The sequence below is a fragment of the Jaculus jaculus genome, chromosome 1 (assembly GCF_020740685.1).
Source record: "Jaculus jaculus isolate mJacJac1 chromosome 1, mJacJac1.mat.Y.cur, whole genome shotgun sequence".
NCBI classification, from domain to species: domain Eukaryota; kingdom Metazoa; phylum Chordata; class Mammalia; order Rodentia; family Dipodidae; genus Jaculus; species Jaculus jaculus.
In genome coordinates, this window is record NC_059102.1 from 152,082,615 (window position 1) to 152,098,516 (window position 15,902).

Here is a 15,902-nt window from a genome sequence, read left to right on the forward strand (position 1 = left end):
TAGGGGGCGCATGTGTCTGGAGTTCATTTGCAGTGGCTGGAGGCATGCCCATTCTCTCTCTCAAATAAGCAAATAAATAAAATATATTTTTAAAAATAGATAAAATATCCAGGCATGGTGGCACATGCCTTTAATCCCAGCACTCAGGAGTCAGAGGTAGGAGGATTACTGTGAGTTCAAGGCCACCCTAAGACGACATGGTAAATTCCAGGTCAGCCTGGGCTAGAGTGAGATCATGCCTTGAAAAAACGGGAAAAAAAAAAAAAGATAAAATAAAAAATAAGGTGGAGAATGACTGAGAAGACACTGATGTCAACCTCTGGCCACCACACCCATATCCATACATGGGCACCTTCACATGCACGTGTGTCCAGCCCCTTTAGCAATTTCCGCAAGAATGGAACTTTGTCTATCAGCTATATGGAGGACAATAGGGACACTCAGATATGGAGACACTGCAGGCCTCTCTACAAGCAATCTTTAACAGCTGAGCCATCTTCCTATCTGTTGTCCTCTCTGGTGCACACTTGTCGGTCTCTCTGTATGCTGCACACCTGCAGACCTTCCTGATTGTTACACACTTGTGAGCCTCACCTGTATATGGCACGCCCGGCCTCCACCTCCATCCAGTCTAACGCGAAGTCAATCTGCCTCACGAAGGATGACATTCTCTTCACAACAGTGTGGGCCACACCCAGGACGATGGCTGGCTGTTTCCGCATGATCCTGCCATGCAACCTCAAGTCACTACCCTCCCGTTCCCCCACCTCCCTGTCTTAACCCCGACCCCTCCAGATCCCCCCCACCCGCCTTCACTCAGTGTCATAGCAATTGAGAACAGGCAGGACCTACCTATACCCCACCTACCAAATAGGAGTCTTGATACCTTCTTTGAGGCAACCAGATGCTGAGGGTTAAGATAGGATGGTGTTTGGGGGCTATCTGCTCTCAACTGCACAGGGCCAGTGACTTTAGGGAGGAAGAAAAGCCCACCCCCAGGACTATCCACTCCATGAAGGCCCCTTGAACACAGGCCACACGTGACGCTCAGGTCCTGCAAGTGAGATCACACGCACCACACTCAGCTCACAAGTGTGGGAGGCAGCAGGTACTGTGAGGTGTGCCAGTTGTCTTAAGGGACTTGAGTCTGAAGGGCATGAAGTCGGCCCCGTGTGGGTGCAGAGTGTCCGGGACTCTAGGACTCTGACCTAGAAACACCATCATCTCCCTGATGGTTCCAGAAGCGGGGGGGGGGGGGGGGGGGAGGGGTTCTGTTCATGGGCAGCTACTCCTATGTACTGGGTAGGGGGAACCAAGGCTGAGGGACTCCAGGCCTTGGCTAAGAGGAAATGGAGCTGCTTCTTGCTAAGGAACAAGAAATCAGAGCCCTGCCTTGTACAGCAGAATTGGTGGAAACCTCTTCACCACCCCAGTGCAATAAGACAGCCACTAGTTGGATGCTTCTGTCCCTGGGTTGGATGAGACCTCCCAGGGCACTGGCTGGACCATGAGTATAGTGTGAAGTGCCTGTATCAGAGGCCCTTACACCACGCACAGACATGTGCATTCAAACAGACAATGAAACTCACACACACACACATGTGGACAAACACAAACAAAGATATGTAGACACATGCACACACAAAGACTAAGAGTAACAGAGAAACACGTGAGCAATGATACACAGACACACACGGGACACAGATATGGACACATACAGAAACACACAAACGTGTAGATAAGGACACACGCAGATAGCACAGATACCTGGACATGCAGTATCACAGACAGACATGTGCATTGGCACAGAGGGATCAGACCATGTCAAGGCCAAGCGATGAAAAAGAAAACAGGGTTGCTGGGCGTGGTGGCGCACACCTTTAATCCCAGCACTCGGGAGGCAGAGGTAGGAAGATTTCCATGAGTTTGAGGCCACCCTGAGACTCCTTAGTGAATTCCAGGTCAGCCTGGGCTACTGTGAGACCCTACCTCGAAAAACCAAAAAGAAAAAGAAAACAGGGCCATGGATCCTGATGATCACAGTGGGCACTTCCTGCTCAAACTCCTGACTATCCTTCCTGAGCCTCCCCTGTGGAAAAGGGCAGGAGATGGGGCTAGGAGCACGTTCTGCATCTCTGAGATGGACAGGTCCATACAGCTCAGAAGGAAGATGAACCCACGTCAGCATACTGAAGACAGCAAAGAGTGCATCAGTGGATGCCAGGCCATGGGCATTTAGGCTAGTCTTAGGGGAGGGAAGCCACACAGGAAAGAGGAGCCCTTTTTTCACTACTCCAAGGCTCTGGCACTGCACTCCTGTAAGGCAGGAGCAGAGCACATATTGCTCAGCTGAGACTGCCACCTCCTAGACAGCTGGCACGTGACTCAGGAAGGCCTGGCTGGAACACGGTGTGTAAGCAGTCGTGCTTCCACTGCCTTTGGACCCTCTCAGTCTCATCATCCACCCAGCCCTCAGACAGGAGAGCTCCAAGATCACTGTGAGCTCCAAGCCTGGGGGAGGAAGAGTACGGAGAGGTGGATGCCAACTGGCATGGACGGATATGGGTAGAGGAGGCTGAATGGCACTTTAGGCTCAGGAAAATTCTGGATCCTGATGGACCAAAGGCCCCTGCAAAGAGTAAATGATAGCAGTTTTTAATCTGGTACCCTGGGACCCTCAGAGACAAAAAGGAGACCAAAGAAGGCTACAGCCGGGGGTCTCTAAAGCAGGCAGAGGACATCTCTAGGGCTGAAGGACATAATTGGCAGAGAGGGAGACAAAAGTGTCCAGTCCGATGGTGGCCTGACACCAGCCCACAATGACCTAAGGAGGAAGGGGAGTAAGCAGTGATCCTCCTCATCTAGCACCCTGCCTTTCTATCCAAAACTAACTGAAGAACACGTGAACCAATCCCTGACACCAGCTCTGTCCTGCAATATGTGTGGTCATAGCAGGGACCCAAAGAGGCACAACTGAGTCAGTGGTATATGCCCACCTAGCAGTGGCAGGCACTCAAAGAACCAGGTGAGTACAGCAGAGGGCCTGTACCTGAGAGTCGTCAGGGAAAGAGGACTCGGGACATAGACAGACAGGCAGGAGAAATAGCAGGATCCCAAGAAGTGACCCCAGACCACAGAGTGGGTCGGGGCGGAGCAGCATGACTTACTCATAGAAGTGGGCCTTGGAGATGGATAAGAAGCTGCATTCCCTGTTGGCTCTGATGGTGAACATGAGTGGCTCACCAGTGAGCACTGCCAGCTGGCCCACCATTTCCCCAGGGTGGGTGAGGAACAGGCAGGTATCCTCCTGGCTGTCAATCTTCCGCTGGTACACGTGCAGCAGCCCCGAGACCACAAACAAGATGTTGACGTCCTGACAAAACCAGACGAGGTCGGCCTCAGGGAGATGCATGTGGCGGTGGCTTGGAATGTCTCACGAGCTCAGAACCCAAGGAGGATGCCCACTGGGGCTTGGCCAAGTCCCAGAGAGCCGCACATGCTCCAAGCAGCAGCTTCTTTATGCATAACCTCACTCTGGGCACAAACTCCTGCTAACACTATTATAACTGTCCCATGGCTTTATTATTTAGTTGAACAGTACCTGTAAGTTTTTATTTTTATTTATCATACACACAAAATCTACTCATTTAGGGGCTGGGGAAATGGCTTAGAGGTTAAGGTGTTTGCCTGCGAAGCCTAAGGACCCTGGTTTGATTCCCCAGGACTCATGTAAGCCAGATGCACAAGGTGATGCATGCGTCTGAAGTTCATCTGCAGTGATTAGAGGCTCTGGCATGCCCTTTCTCTCTTTCTATCTACCTTTTCTTCTTTCTCTCTCTCAAATAAATAAATAAAATATTAAAAGAACAAAAATATTTTAATCTACTTATTCAAATCTCAGATGCATACACGTTCTCTCTCCCTCCCCTTCCCCTACTCTTCCACATAAACAAGAACATGTCAGGCCGGCCTTTCAACAGAAGTGAAGGCGAAGCTAATTCCTTGGAAGTCCATGGTGAGGCCTGTAAAGCCACATCTTTGTCACCCTGCGCATGTTCAAATGCTGCGTGAAATCATCTGGGGTCCAATCCCATCTTCTTTGTATCTACCATGGGGCACTTCTCAAACATGCTCTCACCTTGCGCCAGACTCTCAGATTCCATAAAAAGGGCCACACATGGGGTAGCCTGGCACCTGGTTCTGGACTGCCCAGACAGCCACCTTCGGAGACAGTGTCCACAGACCCAGCAGTCTGGTGCTTGAACAACTCCCCAACCACTGTGTCCAATTGCCCTCATCCTGATCTGCCAGGCTGGGCAGTCCCTGCGACCACAGCCCTTCACTCACCTGATCTCCCTGTTTTGACACTACGGTGCCTGCAGGGACGTGGAGCAATGTCACCCGGCCATCCAACAGAGATGGGTCCTAAAATATAGAACAGTTTTCAAGAAGGGACAAGAAGAAGTGATTAAGTGGAGGCACGATGAATGTGACCATACAGGACAGGCCAGAGGCACCCAGCAACATGGGTATGGCTATAGCATATGGTCCTCCAAGGACTGGTCCACTAACGAGGACATCAGAGCACTATGCACAGAGGATCAGTGGAATACAGCAGAAAAAAAAAAACAAACAAACAGAGATAGAGAGCAATATGTTTGTGAACTTATGTAAGACAGAAAGGGGATTTCATCTCACTAAGAAAGGGGAGGATCATGAGGAAACAGCCAGCCATCGTCCTGGATGTGGCACACACTGTTGTGAAGAGAATGTCATCCTTCGTGAGGCAGACTGATTTCGCATTACACTGGATGGAGGTGGAGGCCGGGCGTGCCATATACAGGTGAGGCTCATAGGTGTGTGACAATCAGGAAGGTCTGCAGGTGTGCAGCATACAGAGAGACCAACAGTAATACGAAGGGATGACAACTAGCTGGACAGCCTTCTGCTCTCCATGTGGTGCACATGTGCAATACTTCAGAGGCAGAAGCAAGAGAAGACAGAAGACTGACAAACAGAGAGAATGGGCGCTCCAGGGCCTCCAGCTGCTGAAAACAAATTCCAGGTGCATGTGCCCCTTTGTGCATCTGGCTTTATGTGGGTAGTGAGGAATCAAACCCTGGTTGTTAGGCTTTGCAGGCCAGCGCCTTAACTCCTAAGCCATCTCTCAAGCCCTAAATATATATTTTTTTAATTTTCTAAAACTACCGGGTGTGGTGGCACACGCTTTTAATCCCAGCACTTGGGAGGCTGAGGATCGCCATGAGTTCGTAACCACCCTGAGATTACATAGTGAATTCCAGGTCAGCTTGAGCTACAGCGAGACCCTGCCTTGAAAACCAAAAAAAAATTCTGGGGCTGGAGGGATGGCTTGGCAGTTAAGGCGTTTGCCTACAGAGCCAAAGGACCTTGGTTCAATTCCCTAGGACCCATATAAACCAGATGCACAAGGGGGTGCATGCGTCTGGAGTTCTCTCTCCCTCTCTCTGCCTCTTTCTCTCTCTCAAATAATAAAAATAAAGTAAAAACAAAATTCTAAAACTATGGGATAAGTTGGGTATGCTGGAACATTCCTGTTAATTCCAGTACTTGGAAGGCTAAGGCATGAGGCAAGAGTTCTAGGACAGCCTGGGCTATATGCAAGACTCTGTCTCAAAAAATTAAATAAATAAATAAATTGGGACAAAAAAAATCTAAATAAAAACACGTATGTGAGGAAGACTTAGTCCTGAGTGCCCAGATGATTCTAACAATCCATAGACACATTGGTCTTGACCAAGAACAACCCCGCAGGACTCAAGGAGGAAGGGAACCATGTGCAGGTCACAGATAGGCCAAGACTCACTGACCAGAGGGACGTACTGAGCAAGCAGATGGAAGGCTGAAGCAGGTACAGGGGGTTTCTCACTCACATCCAGCTGCATCAGGGTTAGCAGGTCCTTCTTGGCAGCTCTGAAGATGGCATCCGTCTTACTGCTGGCCCCAGACTCATCCCAGGGACTCTCCGAATAATGGAAGACAACAGAGGGGATCTCTGCAACTACCACATTTTTCTTGGACTTGAGAAGAACAAAGATACCAGCCATCAGATGAGATATTAAGGAGAATGTGAGCTCAGCCCAATGACTCAGTGCAAGCCACAACCCTCAAAGCAATAGCAGGTGGGGGAGCAGACAGGGACCCCCATGGAGAAGGTACAGAGGAGAGGCAGGGACCAACCTTACTGGCCACAAAGCTCCCAGAGTGCTCGTCTGAGTATGGCAAGACTCTGGCGCGATCATATGCCATTCCCAGGTCTGAGGGGGCTGCCCCTTGGGTTTCTATGAACAAAGAGGAGATTCCGCTCACTGACCACCCTGCCGCCCACACGGAGAACAGGCTGAGTGAAAACATAATGGTACAAATTTCATAAATGTGACTTACATCTCTAGATAGCAAGGCTACTTTGCCAGTGTTCCTCAGTCTACTTTGTGTTGGTAAGCAGAATACCTCACGCTGAAGCTTTATGAAGCAAGGAAGGTTATTCAGCTCACTGTTTCAGAAAGTGAAAGACCAAGACTGGCTGGCCCTATGAGGTTAGCCTTCTGTAAGCGCTCTCTGGTTACAACTCAGCAAGGCAAGGCAGCAGAAAAGGGAACAGTCCCAAGCAGACAGAACCAAATGCATGGAGTGGCCTTGTTTCATAACAGCCTGCTCTCGTGAAAGCAAGTTCAGTTACATGAGACCTGCACTACTCCAGGAGATGGGCATCAATCCATTCATGAATGTGGAAGACTCATGACCTAAACACCTAAACATTAGGCCGTGTGTGTGTGTGTGTGTGTGTGTGTGTGTACACACTCATGCATGCGCATGTATGCACTACTAGGGACTGAGTCCAGGTTAAACTTCTCATATACTTAGCAAGCATTCTGTCACTGAGCTAAACTCGAGCCCCAAGCCCCCGCTGCTTAAAGCTTCCACTATTTAGCTAGGCATGGTGGCACATGCCTTTAATGCCCCCAGTCTGGAGGCAGAAGTAGATATGAGGCCCTTTGAGACTACATAGTGAATTCCAGGTCAGCCTGGGATAGAGCAAGACTCTACCTTGAAAAACAAACAAAAGAAAAAACACCCGAGTTGTTCTCTGACCTTCACACACCTGAATTCACACACACACACTTAAAATTTTTTTAGAAAAGAACATTCATGGGGCTAGAGAGATGGCTTAGTGGTTAAAGTGCTTGTCTGAAAAGCCTAAGGACCCAGGTTTGATTCCCCAGAGCCCATGTAAATCAGATGCACAAGGTGGCACATAAGTCTGGAGTTTATTTGCAGTGGCTGGAGGCCCTAGCACATGCCTGGCAGTAAAATATTTTTAATAAAAAGAATGTTGAAACATTTTGCTGGAGAGATGACTTAGAAGTTGAGGTGCATGCCTGCAAAGCCAAAAGACCCAGGTTTGATTCCCCAGGACCCAAGTAAGCCAGATGCACAATGTGGCGCATGAATCTAGAGTTCGTTTGCAGCAGCTGAAAGTCCTGGAATGCCTACTCTTTGTTTATCTGCCTCTTTCTCCCTCCCTGTCTCAAATAAATAAAGTAAAATTTTAAAAAATAAAATAGTTTAAAAAAAAATGTTGGAGCTGGGCATAGTGGCACATGTCTTTAATCCCAGCCCTCAGGAGGCAGAGGTAGGAAAATCACCGAGAGTTCAAGGCCACCCTGAGACTACATACTGAGTTCCAGGTCAGCCTGAGCTAGAGCGAAACCCTACCTCAAACAAACAAAAAAAAAATATTATTTTATTTTTAAATTTTTAAATTTTAATTTTAATTTTTAATTTTTAGTCAGGTATGGTGGCACACACCTTTAATCCCAGCACTCGGGAGTCAGAGGTAGGAGGATCACCATAAGTTTGAGGCCACCCTGAGACTGAAACTACATAGTTAATTCCAGGTCAGCCTGGGCCAGAGTGAGACCCAACCTCAAACAAAACAAAGACAAAACAATAACAACAACAAAAACCCACAACAAACAAGCAAAAAAAGTTAACAGGGCTGGAGAGATGGCTTAGCGGTTAAGCGCTTGCCTGTGAAGCCTAAGGACCCTGGTTCGAGGCTCAATTCCCCAGGTCCCACGTTAGCCAGATGCACAAGGGGGCACATGCGTCTGGAGTTCGTTTGCAGAGGCTGGAAGCCCTGGCGCGCCCATTCTCTCTCTCTCCCTCTATCTGTCTTTCTCTCTGTGTCTGTCGCTCACAAATAAATAAATTAAAAAAAAAAAAAGTTAACAGTTACGTCAAGAACTGGACCAGGAACCAGGAAGTGTGAACAGAACAGTGGGTAGAAAGGGGTCAGACAGGACTGACGGTGCTATCACATGCACTTCATGAACAGAGCTCTGACACAAACATGCATGTGCATTTTCAGTAGATGAGAATGTGTGAACACTGCCACACACAATGAAGCTCCCATACATGATGCTGTATAATCCAAAACTAAATAAACAACTTGGCATGGTGGTGCATACCTTTAATACCAGCACTTGGGAGGCAGAGGTAGGAAGATCCCCATGAGTTAGTTCAAGGCCAGCCTAGGACTAGAGTGAATTTCAGGTCAGCTTAGGATAGAGCAAAACCCTACCTGAAAAAATAAATAAAAAAGTGTAAAACTGGGGCTGGAGAGATGGCTTAGCGGTTAAGCACTTGCCTGTGAGGCCTACGGACCCCGGTTCGAGGCTCGGTTCCCCAGGTCCCACGTTAGCCAGATGCACAATGGGGCGCACGCGTCTGGAGTTCGTTTGCAGAGGCTAGAAGCCCTGGCGCGCCCATTCTCTATCTCTCCCTCTATCTGTCTTTCTCTCTGTGTCTGTCTCTCTCAAATAAATAAATAAATATTAAAAAAAAAAAAGTGTAAAACTGATGCTGCACAAGAGGAACCAATTCAAACAGGTACATACCACATGGCACTAGCCCAGGCCAACCTGGATTCACTATGTCATCTCAGGGTTCCCTTATACTAACAGTGATCCTGCCTCCACCTCCCAAGAGCTGGTATTAAAGGTGCGCGCCACCACGCCCAACTTGTTTTGTTTTTGAGATGGGCATCTCACTCTGTAGCCTAGGTAGCCTAGAACTCATGGCAATTCTCCTGCCTCAGTCTCGCAAGTGCTGGGATTACTGGTGTGTACTACTGCACCCAGAAAATGGCTGATTTTCAATAGAAGAACATCAAGATTCCTATTGAGACTCAGGAGCCATAGATTGTTGCTAGAAAATTTTCAGTGCCAGGGATGGGACACCATCCAGTGAGTTGTTGGCCAGAGAGGTCCCTGATGCCCCTAAAACATTATAGGCCATTGCCGAGGTCCTTGGTTTCCCACCAGGAATCGATGGTAAGACCCTATTGCTGAAGGCTCCATATACTTGGGCTGCAAGGCCACTGAGAAATCCTGCTGGAACTGAACTGATAAACTTCTCCCTGTAGACCAGCTGGCAGAAGCCATTCTACATACAGTTCAATGGAAGAAAGAGATACCACCAGTGAAGATGCTCAACAGTGGACACTGCAAGCCTTATAATTAGTCAGCCAGGCCAAATGAGCCAACAGGTGCAATAATGGCATGTCTGTCATGGTGGAAACCATTTGACCTCTAATTGGACTAGAGGCCCACTCCATGGGAGGGAATACATCCCTGATACTGAAAACTTAAAACAGGGGAAGTCATGAGCCCTAGAGGTATAACATCCGCTGCTGTCTGGCTAAAAGTATACACTATGCTTATCAAACTGCCCAGTAAGCGCTTCTCTTAATATTCATACCCTTATATTAATGGTACTCTCACTTTTGGTAGAGAATCTTCTCTTTTCAGATGGAAGTAACCTTAGGATGACTCAAAAGGTATCATGGTGTTGGGAAGAAGTGACCTCAGTGCTCAGTACTCTAATATCTCTATCACACCTTCCAGGGCTCAGGGTTTAATGTGGAAGAGGTGGCAGAAAGAATGTAAGGGCCAAAAGAAGGGTAGGACTCCTTCCAGACGTAAAATGGCCTGGATATCCATGACCTCACAGTGCCTGACACTACCTACACAAGACCATCATAAGAGGAGGAAAAGATCATGACATCAAAATAAAACAGAGCCTGATTGAGATGGGGAGGGGATATGAAGGAGAATGGAGTTTCAAAGGGGAAAGTGGGGGGGGGGGTTATTACCATGGGATATTTCTTATAATCATGGACATTGTTAATAAAAATTTGAAAAAAAAAAAAAAGGTTCCTGTTGAGTGCAGAGAGGACCTGGGCTGAGTTTTCTGAAAGATGGAGACAAGAAAGGATCTGTGGCAATTAAGACTAAAAAGAGGAAATGGGGGCTGGAGCAATGGCTCAGCAGTTAAGGTGCTTGCCTTTAGAGCCTAATGATCCAAGTATGATTTCCCAGTACTCACATAAAGCCAGATGCACAAAGTGGCACATGCATCTGGGGTTCATTTGCAGTGGCTGGAGGCACTAGTGTACCCATTATCTCTGTCTCTCTTCTATCTCTCTGAGCTTACAAATAAATAAAAATATATTTTGAAAAATACTAAAAAGGGGGCTGGATAGATTGCTCAGTGGTTAAAGGCACTGGCTTGCAAAGCCTAACATACTTTAAACATTCTGACATCCATGTAAAGTCAGAAGCAGGATAGCATCTGGAGTTTGTCTACAGCGGCAGGAGACTTGTCTCACCCATACTCCCTCTCTCTGTCTAACAATTTCTCTGTCTCTCTCAAATAAATGAATAAAAACATCCAAAAAATACTTAAAAGGGATGGAGAGATGACTTAGCTGTTAAGATGCTTGCCTACAAAGCCAAAGGACCCAGGTCCCAAGAACCCATGTAAGCCAGAAGCACAACATGGTACATGTGTCTGGAGTACATTTGCAGTGGCTAGATGCCCTGGCACACACATATATCCCCCCCCCCAGATAAATAAAAATAAAATCTTTTTAAAAATACTAAAAAGAAGCCAGATGTAGCGGTGCATGCCTTTAATCCCAGCACTCGGGAGGCAAAGGTAAGAGGATTGCTGTGAGTTCGAGGCCACTCTGAGGCTACACAATGAATTCCAAGTCAGCCTGGACTAGAAAGAAAAACCCTACCTCAAAGAAAATATGCTAAAAAAGGAAACCATGCATGGTGATGTACACCTATAATTCCAGCATGCAGAAGGCCACCAGCTTGGGTTACACAGCAAGACACTGTCTTTAAAAAAAAAAAAAGGAAAGACAGACAGACTGACTGATTTAGGAGGGATCTTCAACAGTACACATCAAGAACCAATGCTTGGGCTGTAGAGATGGCTTGGTGGTGAAAGCACTTGCCTGAGAAGCCTACAGACCCATGTTCAATCTCTCTCCAGATCCCACATAAGGCAGACGCACAAAAGTGACACAAGCACAAGGTTACACACGTGCACTATGTGGCACAAGTGTCTGGAGTTTGCTTGCAGTGGCTTAGGCCCTGGCACACCAATCTAAAAAAATAAAATAACATAAAATAAACCTATGCAAATCAACAAACAAGCTCCAAAAACCCTGCACAACACAAATGCCATCAGCCAGTTTTGACAACAGGTCATCTGACTGCTTTACTTACCTATCTATGTATGTTAGAGAGAGAAGGGAATACAAAGAGTATGTGCATGCCAGTGCCTCTTGCTGCTACAAACTCCAGACACATGTGCCACTTCTAGCTTTACACAGGTACTGAGGAACTGAATCCCAGGCCAGCAAACTTTGCAAGCAAGCACCTTCAACCGCTGAGCCCTCTCCCCAGCCCTTGAGTGCTTTGAAACTAGCCACGAGGCCATGGAGCTGTCCATTATCCATGAATAACAAACAAAAAATTAGAGAGGAGCCAGCTGGGGCAGGAGAGTGGCTGCAGTGCACTGTGTGGCTGGACAGACTGCCCTCAGGCTGGCAGCACAACTATGGTCTGTACACCTGTGTGCTGGGTGTAGGCCACAAAAAGCAAAGGTTTTGGACTCCACCGCTCTGCTCCGCTGTTTTTTCTGGCTCTGCTCCTCAGCTCGACCTCTCTTCTCTGGGCCACAGGAACACACGTGGGTCTAGCTTCCCCCTCACACAGCCTGGCTGGGTGGGTGGGAGGAGAACATAAAACTGTTTCTTGGTCTGGGAGAACTTTTCTGCTTGCCTCTGCTTTATAGTTTGGGGTGATTTTCTCATTTTGATTACATGCATGATTTTCCTCTGGTTTATGAATCTATGGTGTGTATTTTTCTTACACTCCAGATCGACCATGTGGGTGCTCTCACCAACTCTAGGCTGCTACCTGTGTAAAATTTCTTTAAACTCGGGGTAACCATAGGTGTAACTCTTTTTGGTGGGGGAGGTTTTTGAGGTAGGGTCTCACTCTAACTCAGGCTGACTTGGAATTCACTATGTAGTCTCAGGGTGGCCTCGAACTCATGGCGATCCTCCTACCTCTGCCTCCTGAGTGCTGGGATGTACCACCTCACCTGGATCCAGATTTTTTTTTTTCATTCATTTATTTGAAAGAGAGAGAGAATAAATGTGCCAGGGCTTCTAGCCACTGCAAATGAACTCCAGATTCATGTGCTACCTTGTGCATCTGGCTTACATGGGTACTGGGGAATCAAACCTGGGTCCTTAGGCTTCACAGGTAAGTGTCTTAACTGCTAAGCCATCTTTCCAACCTACCCTCCACCTTCTGTGGTTCTTCAAGGTAGGGTCCCGTCTAGCCCAGACTAACCTAGAGTTCAATATGTAGTTTCAGGGTGGCCCATGGCCATCCTCCTACCTCTGCCTCGTGAGTGCAGGGATTAAAGGCATGTGCCACAATGCCCAGCCCCAGGCCCTTTTTAAAAATATTTTATTTATTTATTTGAGATAGACTAACTCTGTTTATTACTCATTTCTCCTCTGAATCTCTTGGTCTCTGCTTTGATATTTCCCCTCTCATTTTTTTTCCTTGAGCCTCACCGTTTGTCCTAACTTCTGTAAAAACATAGCAGATGCCATGCCAATTTCTCCTAAGTCTCCCAACACAAACTCCGAGGTTCCTACATCCCACACGTTTATGACTCTGTGGACTGCATGAGATCCAACACGCCAAACAGATCAAGGTGGAAAACAGCAGGAGCAGGAGACTGCGCACAGGAGAGGACCAATGGGACGCTGAGCGAGCACGTTAGTTTGCGGTAGGAACCCCGGTGGAGGTGAGTCTGATACTGAAGAAGGGGTCAGGAGTGGTGGCAGAAGGGAGGGGTGAGAGGATGCAGGGCTGCAGCAGCAGAAGTGTAATGCCCAGGGCTGGCGGAAGGGGGCAGTATGCAGCACTCAGTAGGCACAACCAAAGCAGCAAGATACAAACCCCCAGGGAGAGGGCAGGCACAGACTGCGCAGAGCTTCAGCCTCCTGTTCAACTAGGTCACCAAACTCAGGGTGCCCACCTCTTGGGCCTAGACAACATGACACTAGGGTAGGTGGTAACTTGTCACATCCCTATGATACACAGAGCTTATCAGCAGAGCCAGGTACAGCAGTGGGGGACCTTTACCTTGGGGGAATGAAGGGTCAGGGCCACCCATCTGGGACTGCCCAAGTTCATCTGCGATCTCCCTGTGGATGGAAGGCAGAGGGACGGAGCAGCTCCTCTTCAGCAGAGGCCCAGAGACTGCCAGGCGGCTGCCCCCATGATCTGGGGGAGATAGGAATGAGCTACCCAGTCCCACATGGTCCCAGTGTCTGGCTCCAGCTCTTGCAGACAGCTCAGGGAGCAGGGGCCCCCAATAGTACACAACCCAGGAACGCCCTCCTCAGTACCCTGTGCACCTGCAGATAAAACTCAACAGGGCCCTCAGGCTACCTCACTGTTGGGACTTGCCTGGGGAGTGACTCTGGGCTGGTCTTACTCGGCTCTCTTCAACCCCATATCCCTCCTGACCCCCGCCCCTCCACAGGCCTCCTGAACTGACTGAGTTCTGCTGCTGCCCAAGTGCCTTAAAGGTAAACCTTGTGCCAGAGGAAGCTGCCAGTCACCCGTTCCCCATGGCCTTCTTCTGCAGAAGTGACCATAAGCACGTGGGACAAACCACTGCTTCAAGGTTCCATCTGAGCTTCAGCAGACCCTGATCTTCCCCACTGCAGAAGATGTTGTTTGCATCAGGCTCTGCTTCTAAAGAGGCCTGTGCACCTCCTCAACCCCGGTCTCTGCTGTGACCCAACCCAGGACAGGTGCTCTAAATCAAGCACCCTCAGGAGGACAAGCCACAAGGCTCCATCACTTAATACCAACCAAAAAAGACTTAAATGACACACATTCTCAAGTATGTTTCTGGAGACTGTATCAGCCAGAGATGTTTCAAGGTCATGCAAGTCCAAAGCCTCATCCTAGGTGTGATCAAATGGGCAGAGGAATGAGGACAGGCCCTGGCCTCATGGAGTTCCTATAGTGCATGTGAGGGAACATCGATGTTCTGGTCCACTTTTACCCCAAGGTTGTTTCAGTTAATTTCATACACTTTGGATAGCCTAGAATCCTTTTCAGAATGATGGGCTATGGAGACTCTGAGGGCCTATCTTCTACCTCTCAGGGGAGTGCTATGGGAATAATGCAGCATGGATCGCCTGCAGGTGACTGATGTGGCTCAATGTTATTGTGGTTATTCCCCTATCTAAGCTACTCTTCTTTTTTGTTGTTGTTGTTTTTCTAGAGTATCACTCTAGTACAGGCTGACCTGAATTCACTATGTGGTCTCAGGGTGGCCTTGAACTCATGGTGATCCTCCTACCTCTGTCTCCCGAGTGTGGGGATTAAAGGCGTGCGCCACCACACTTTTTTTTATGGTAGGGTCTTCTTGCTTTAGCCCAGGCTGACCTGGAATTCACTGTGTAGTCCCAGAGCCTCAGGGTGGCCTCATACTCATGCTGACCCTCCCACGTGCTGTAACTAAAGGTGTGCGCCACCACGCCCAGCTAAGCTACTCTTGATAGGTTTCAGCTAACAAGAAGCAGTATAGTTGGAGGACAAGAGCTGAAAAACTGAACAGGATTTCCCTTGGGCAAGTCCCTTACCAGGAAGCACAGGGCATCCACCAAAACACAGCAAGGAGATTCCTGGACAGAGGCAACATGACCTGGGCACATTAGGTGACCTAAGGGCAGATGGGGTAACCTAGGGCCATGTGTGGAAACATGGGAGCATGTGAGGGGACCTGAGGGCAAGTGAGCATAAATGGGGCCATGTGAGGAGGTCTGGGAGCACAAGGAGAGCCAGGGGGCAGGTAAGAAGATTGGAACCACATAAGGAGACCTAGGAGCAGCTGAGGAGACCAGGTCTCCTACCTGAAGAGTGGGGGAGAGAAGGATCTGCGCTGGGACAGTACCTGAGTCACTGGACTCTGAAGGCCGGGGGAGCCTCTCAAGCCGCTCCTCTGGGCCACTGGACATCAGCCTCTTGGCCCGTCCAGCTGCCACACTGGCTACTGACAAGAGAGGGATGGCTTGGCTCTCCTGGGGGATGAAAATAAATATCAGATATGTTCCAGGAGTTCCCTGGATCCCCTGAAGGACATTATCAGGAGACTTCAACTGAGTTTCAAATAGTAAGAGGCCACAAGGCTGCAGAGACGACTTAGCCATTAAGGTGTTTACCTATAAAGCCAAAAGACCAAGGTTAAATTCCCCAGAACCCATGTAAGCCAGATGCATAAAGTGGCGTATGCTTCTGGAATTCATTTGCAATGGCTAGAGGCCCTGGCACACCCATTCTCTGTCTCTCTTTCTCTCTCTCCCTCCCTCTTTCCCTCTCTCATTCTCTCAAATAAATATTTTTTAAAAAAAAATAAAACTAAAAAAAGAGGCCAATAATGGCTATAAAGTCCAGGAGGACCAA

The 15,902-nt window shown here is 48.4% G+C and overlaps 1 protein-coding gene across 3 annotated transcripts in view; it reads right to left on the reverse strand.

Moving 5' to 3' along the window:
* Positions 1-15,902, reverse strand: part of Pnpla7 (patatin like phospholipase domain containing 7) — a 92,741-nt gene that overhangs the window by 41,930 nt on the left and 34,909 nt on the right. For 2 of the 3 annotated variants that reach the window (XM_045153484.1, XM_004653882.2), the window contains exons 12-18: positions 15,394-15,520; positions 13,566-13,706; positions 6,220-6,320; positions 5,913-6,059; positions 4,348-4,425; positions 3,168-3,373; positions 595-726 (exon numbers count right to left, since the gene is read on the reverse strand). In XM_045153484.1, the coding sequence (XP_045009419.1) occupies positions 595-726; positions 3,168-3,373; positions 4,348-4,425; positions 5,913-6,059; positions 6,220-6,320; positions 13,566-13,706; positions 15,394-15,520 (932 nt within the window). The remainder of the gene's footprint in view (positions 1-594; positions 727-3,167; positions 3,374-4,347; positions 4,426-5,912; positions 6,060-6,219; positions 6,321-13,565; positions 13,707-15,393; positions 15,521-15,902) is intronic. The other variant, XM_045153488.1, reaches the window with a different exon arrangement.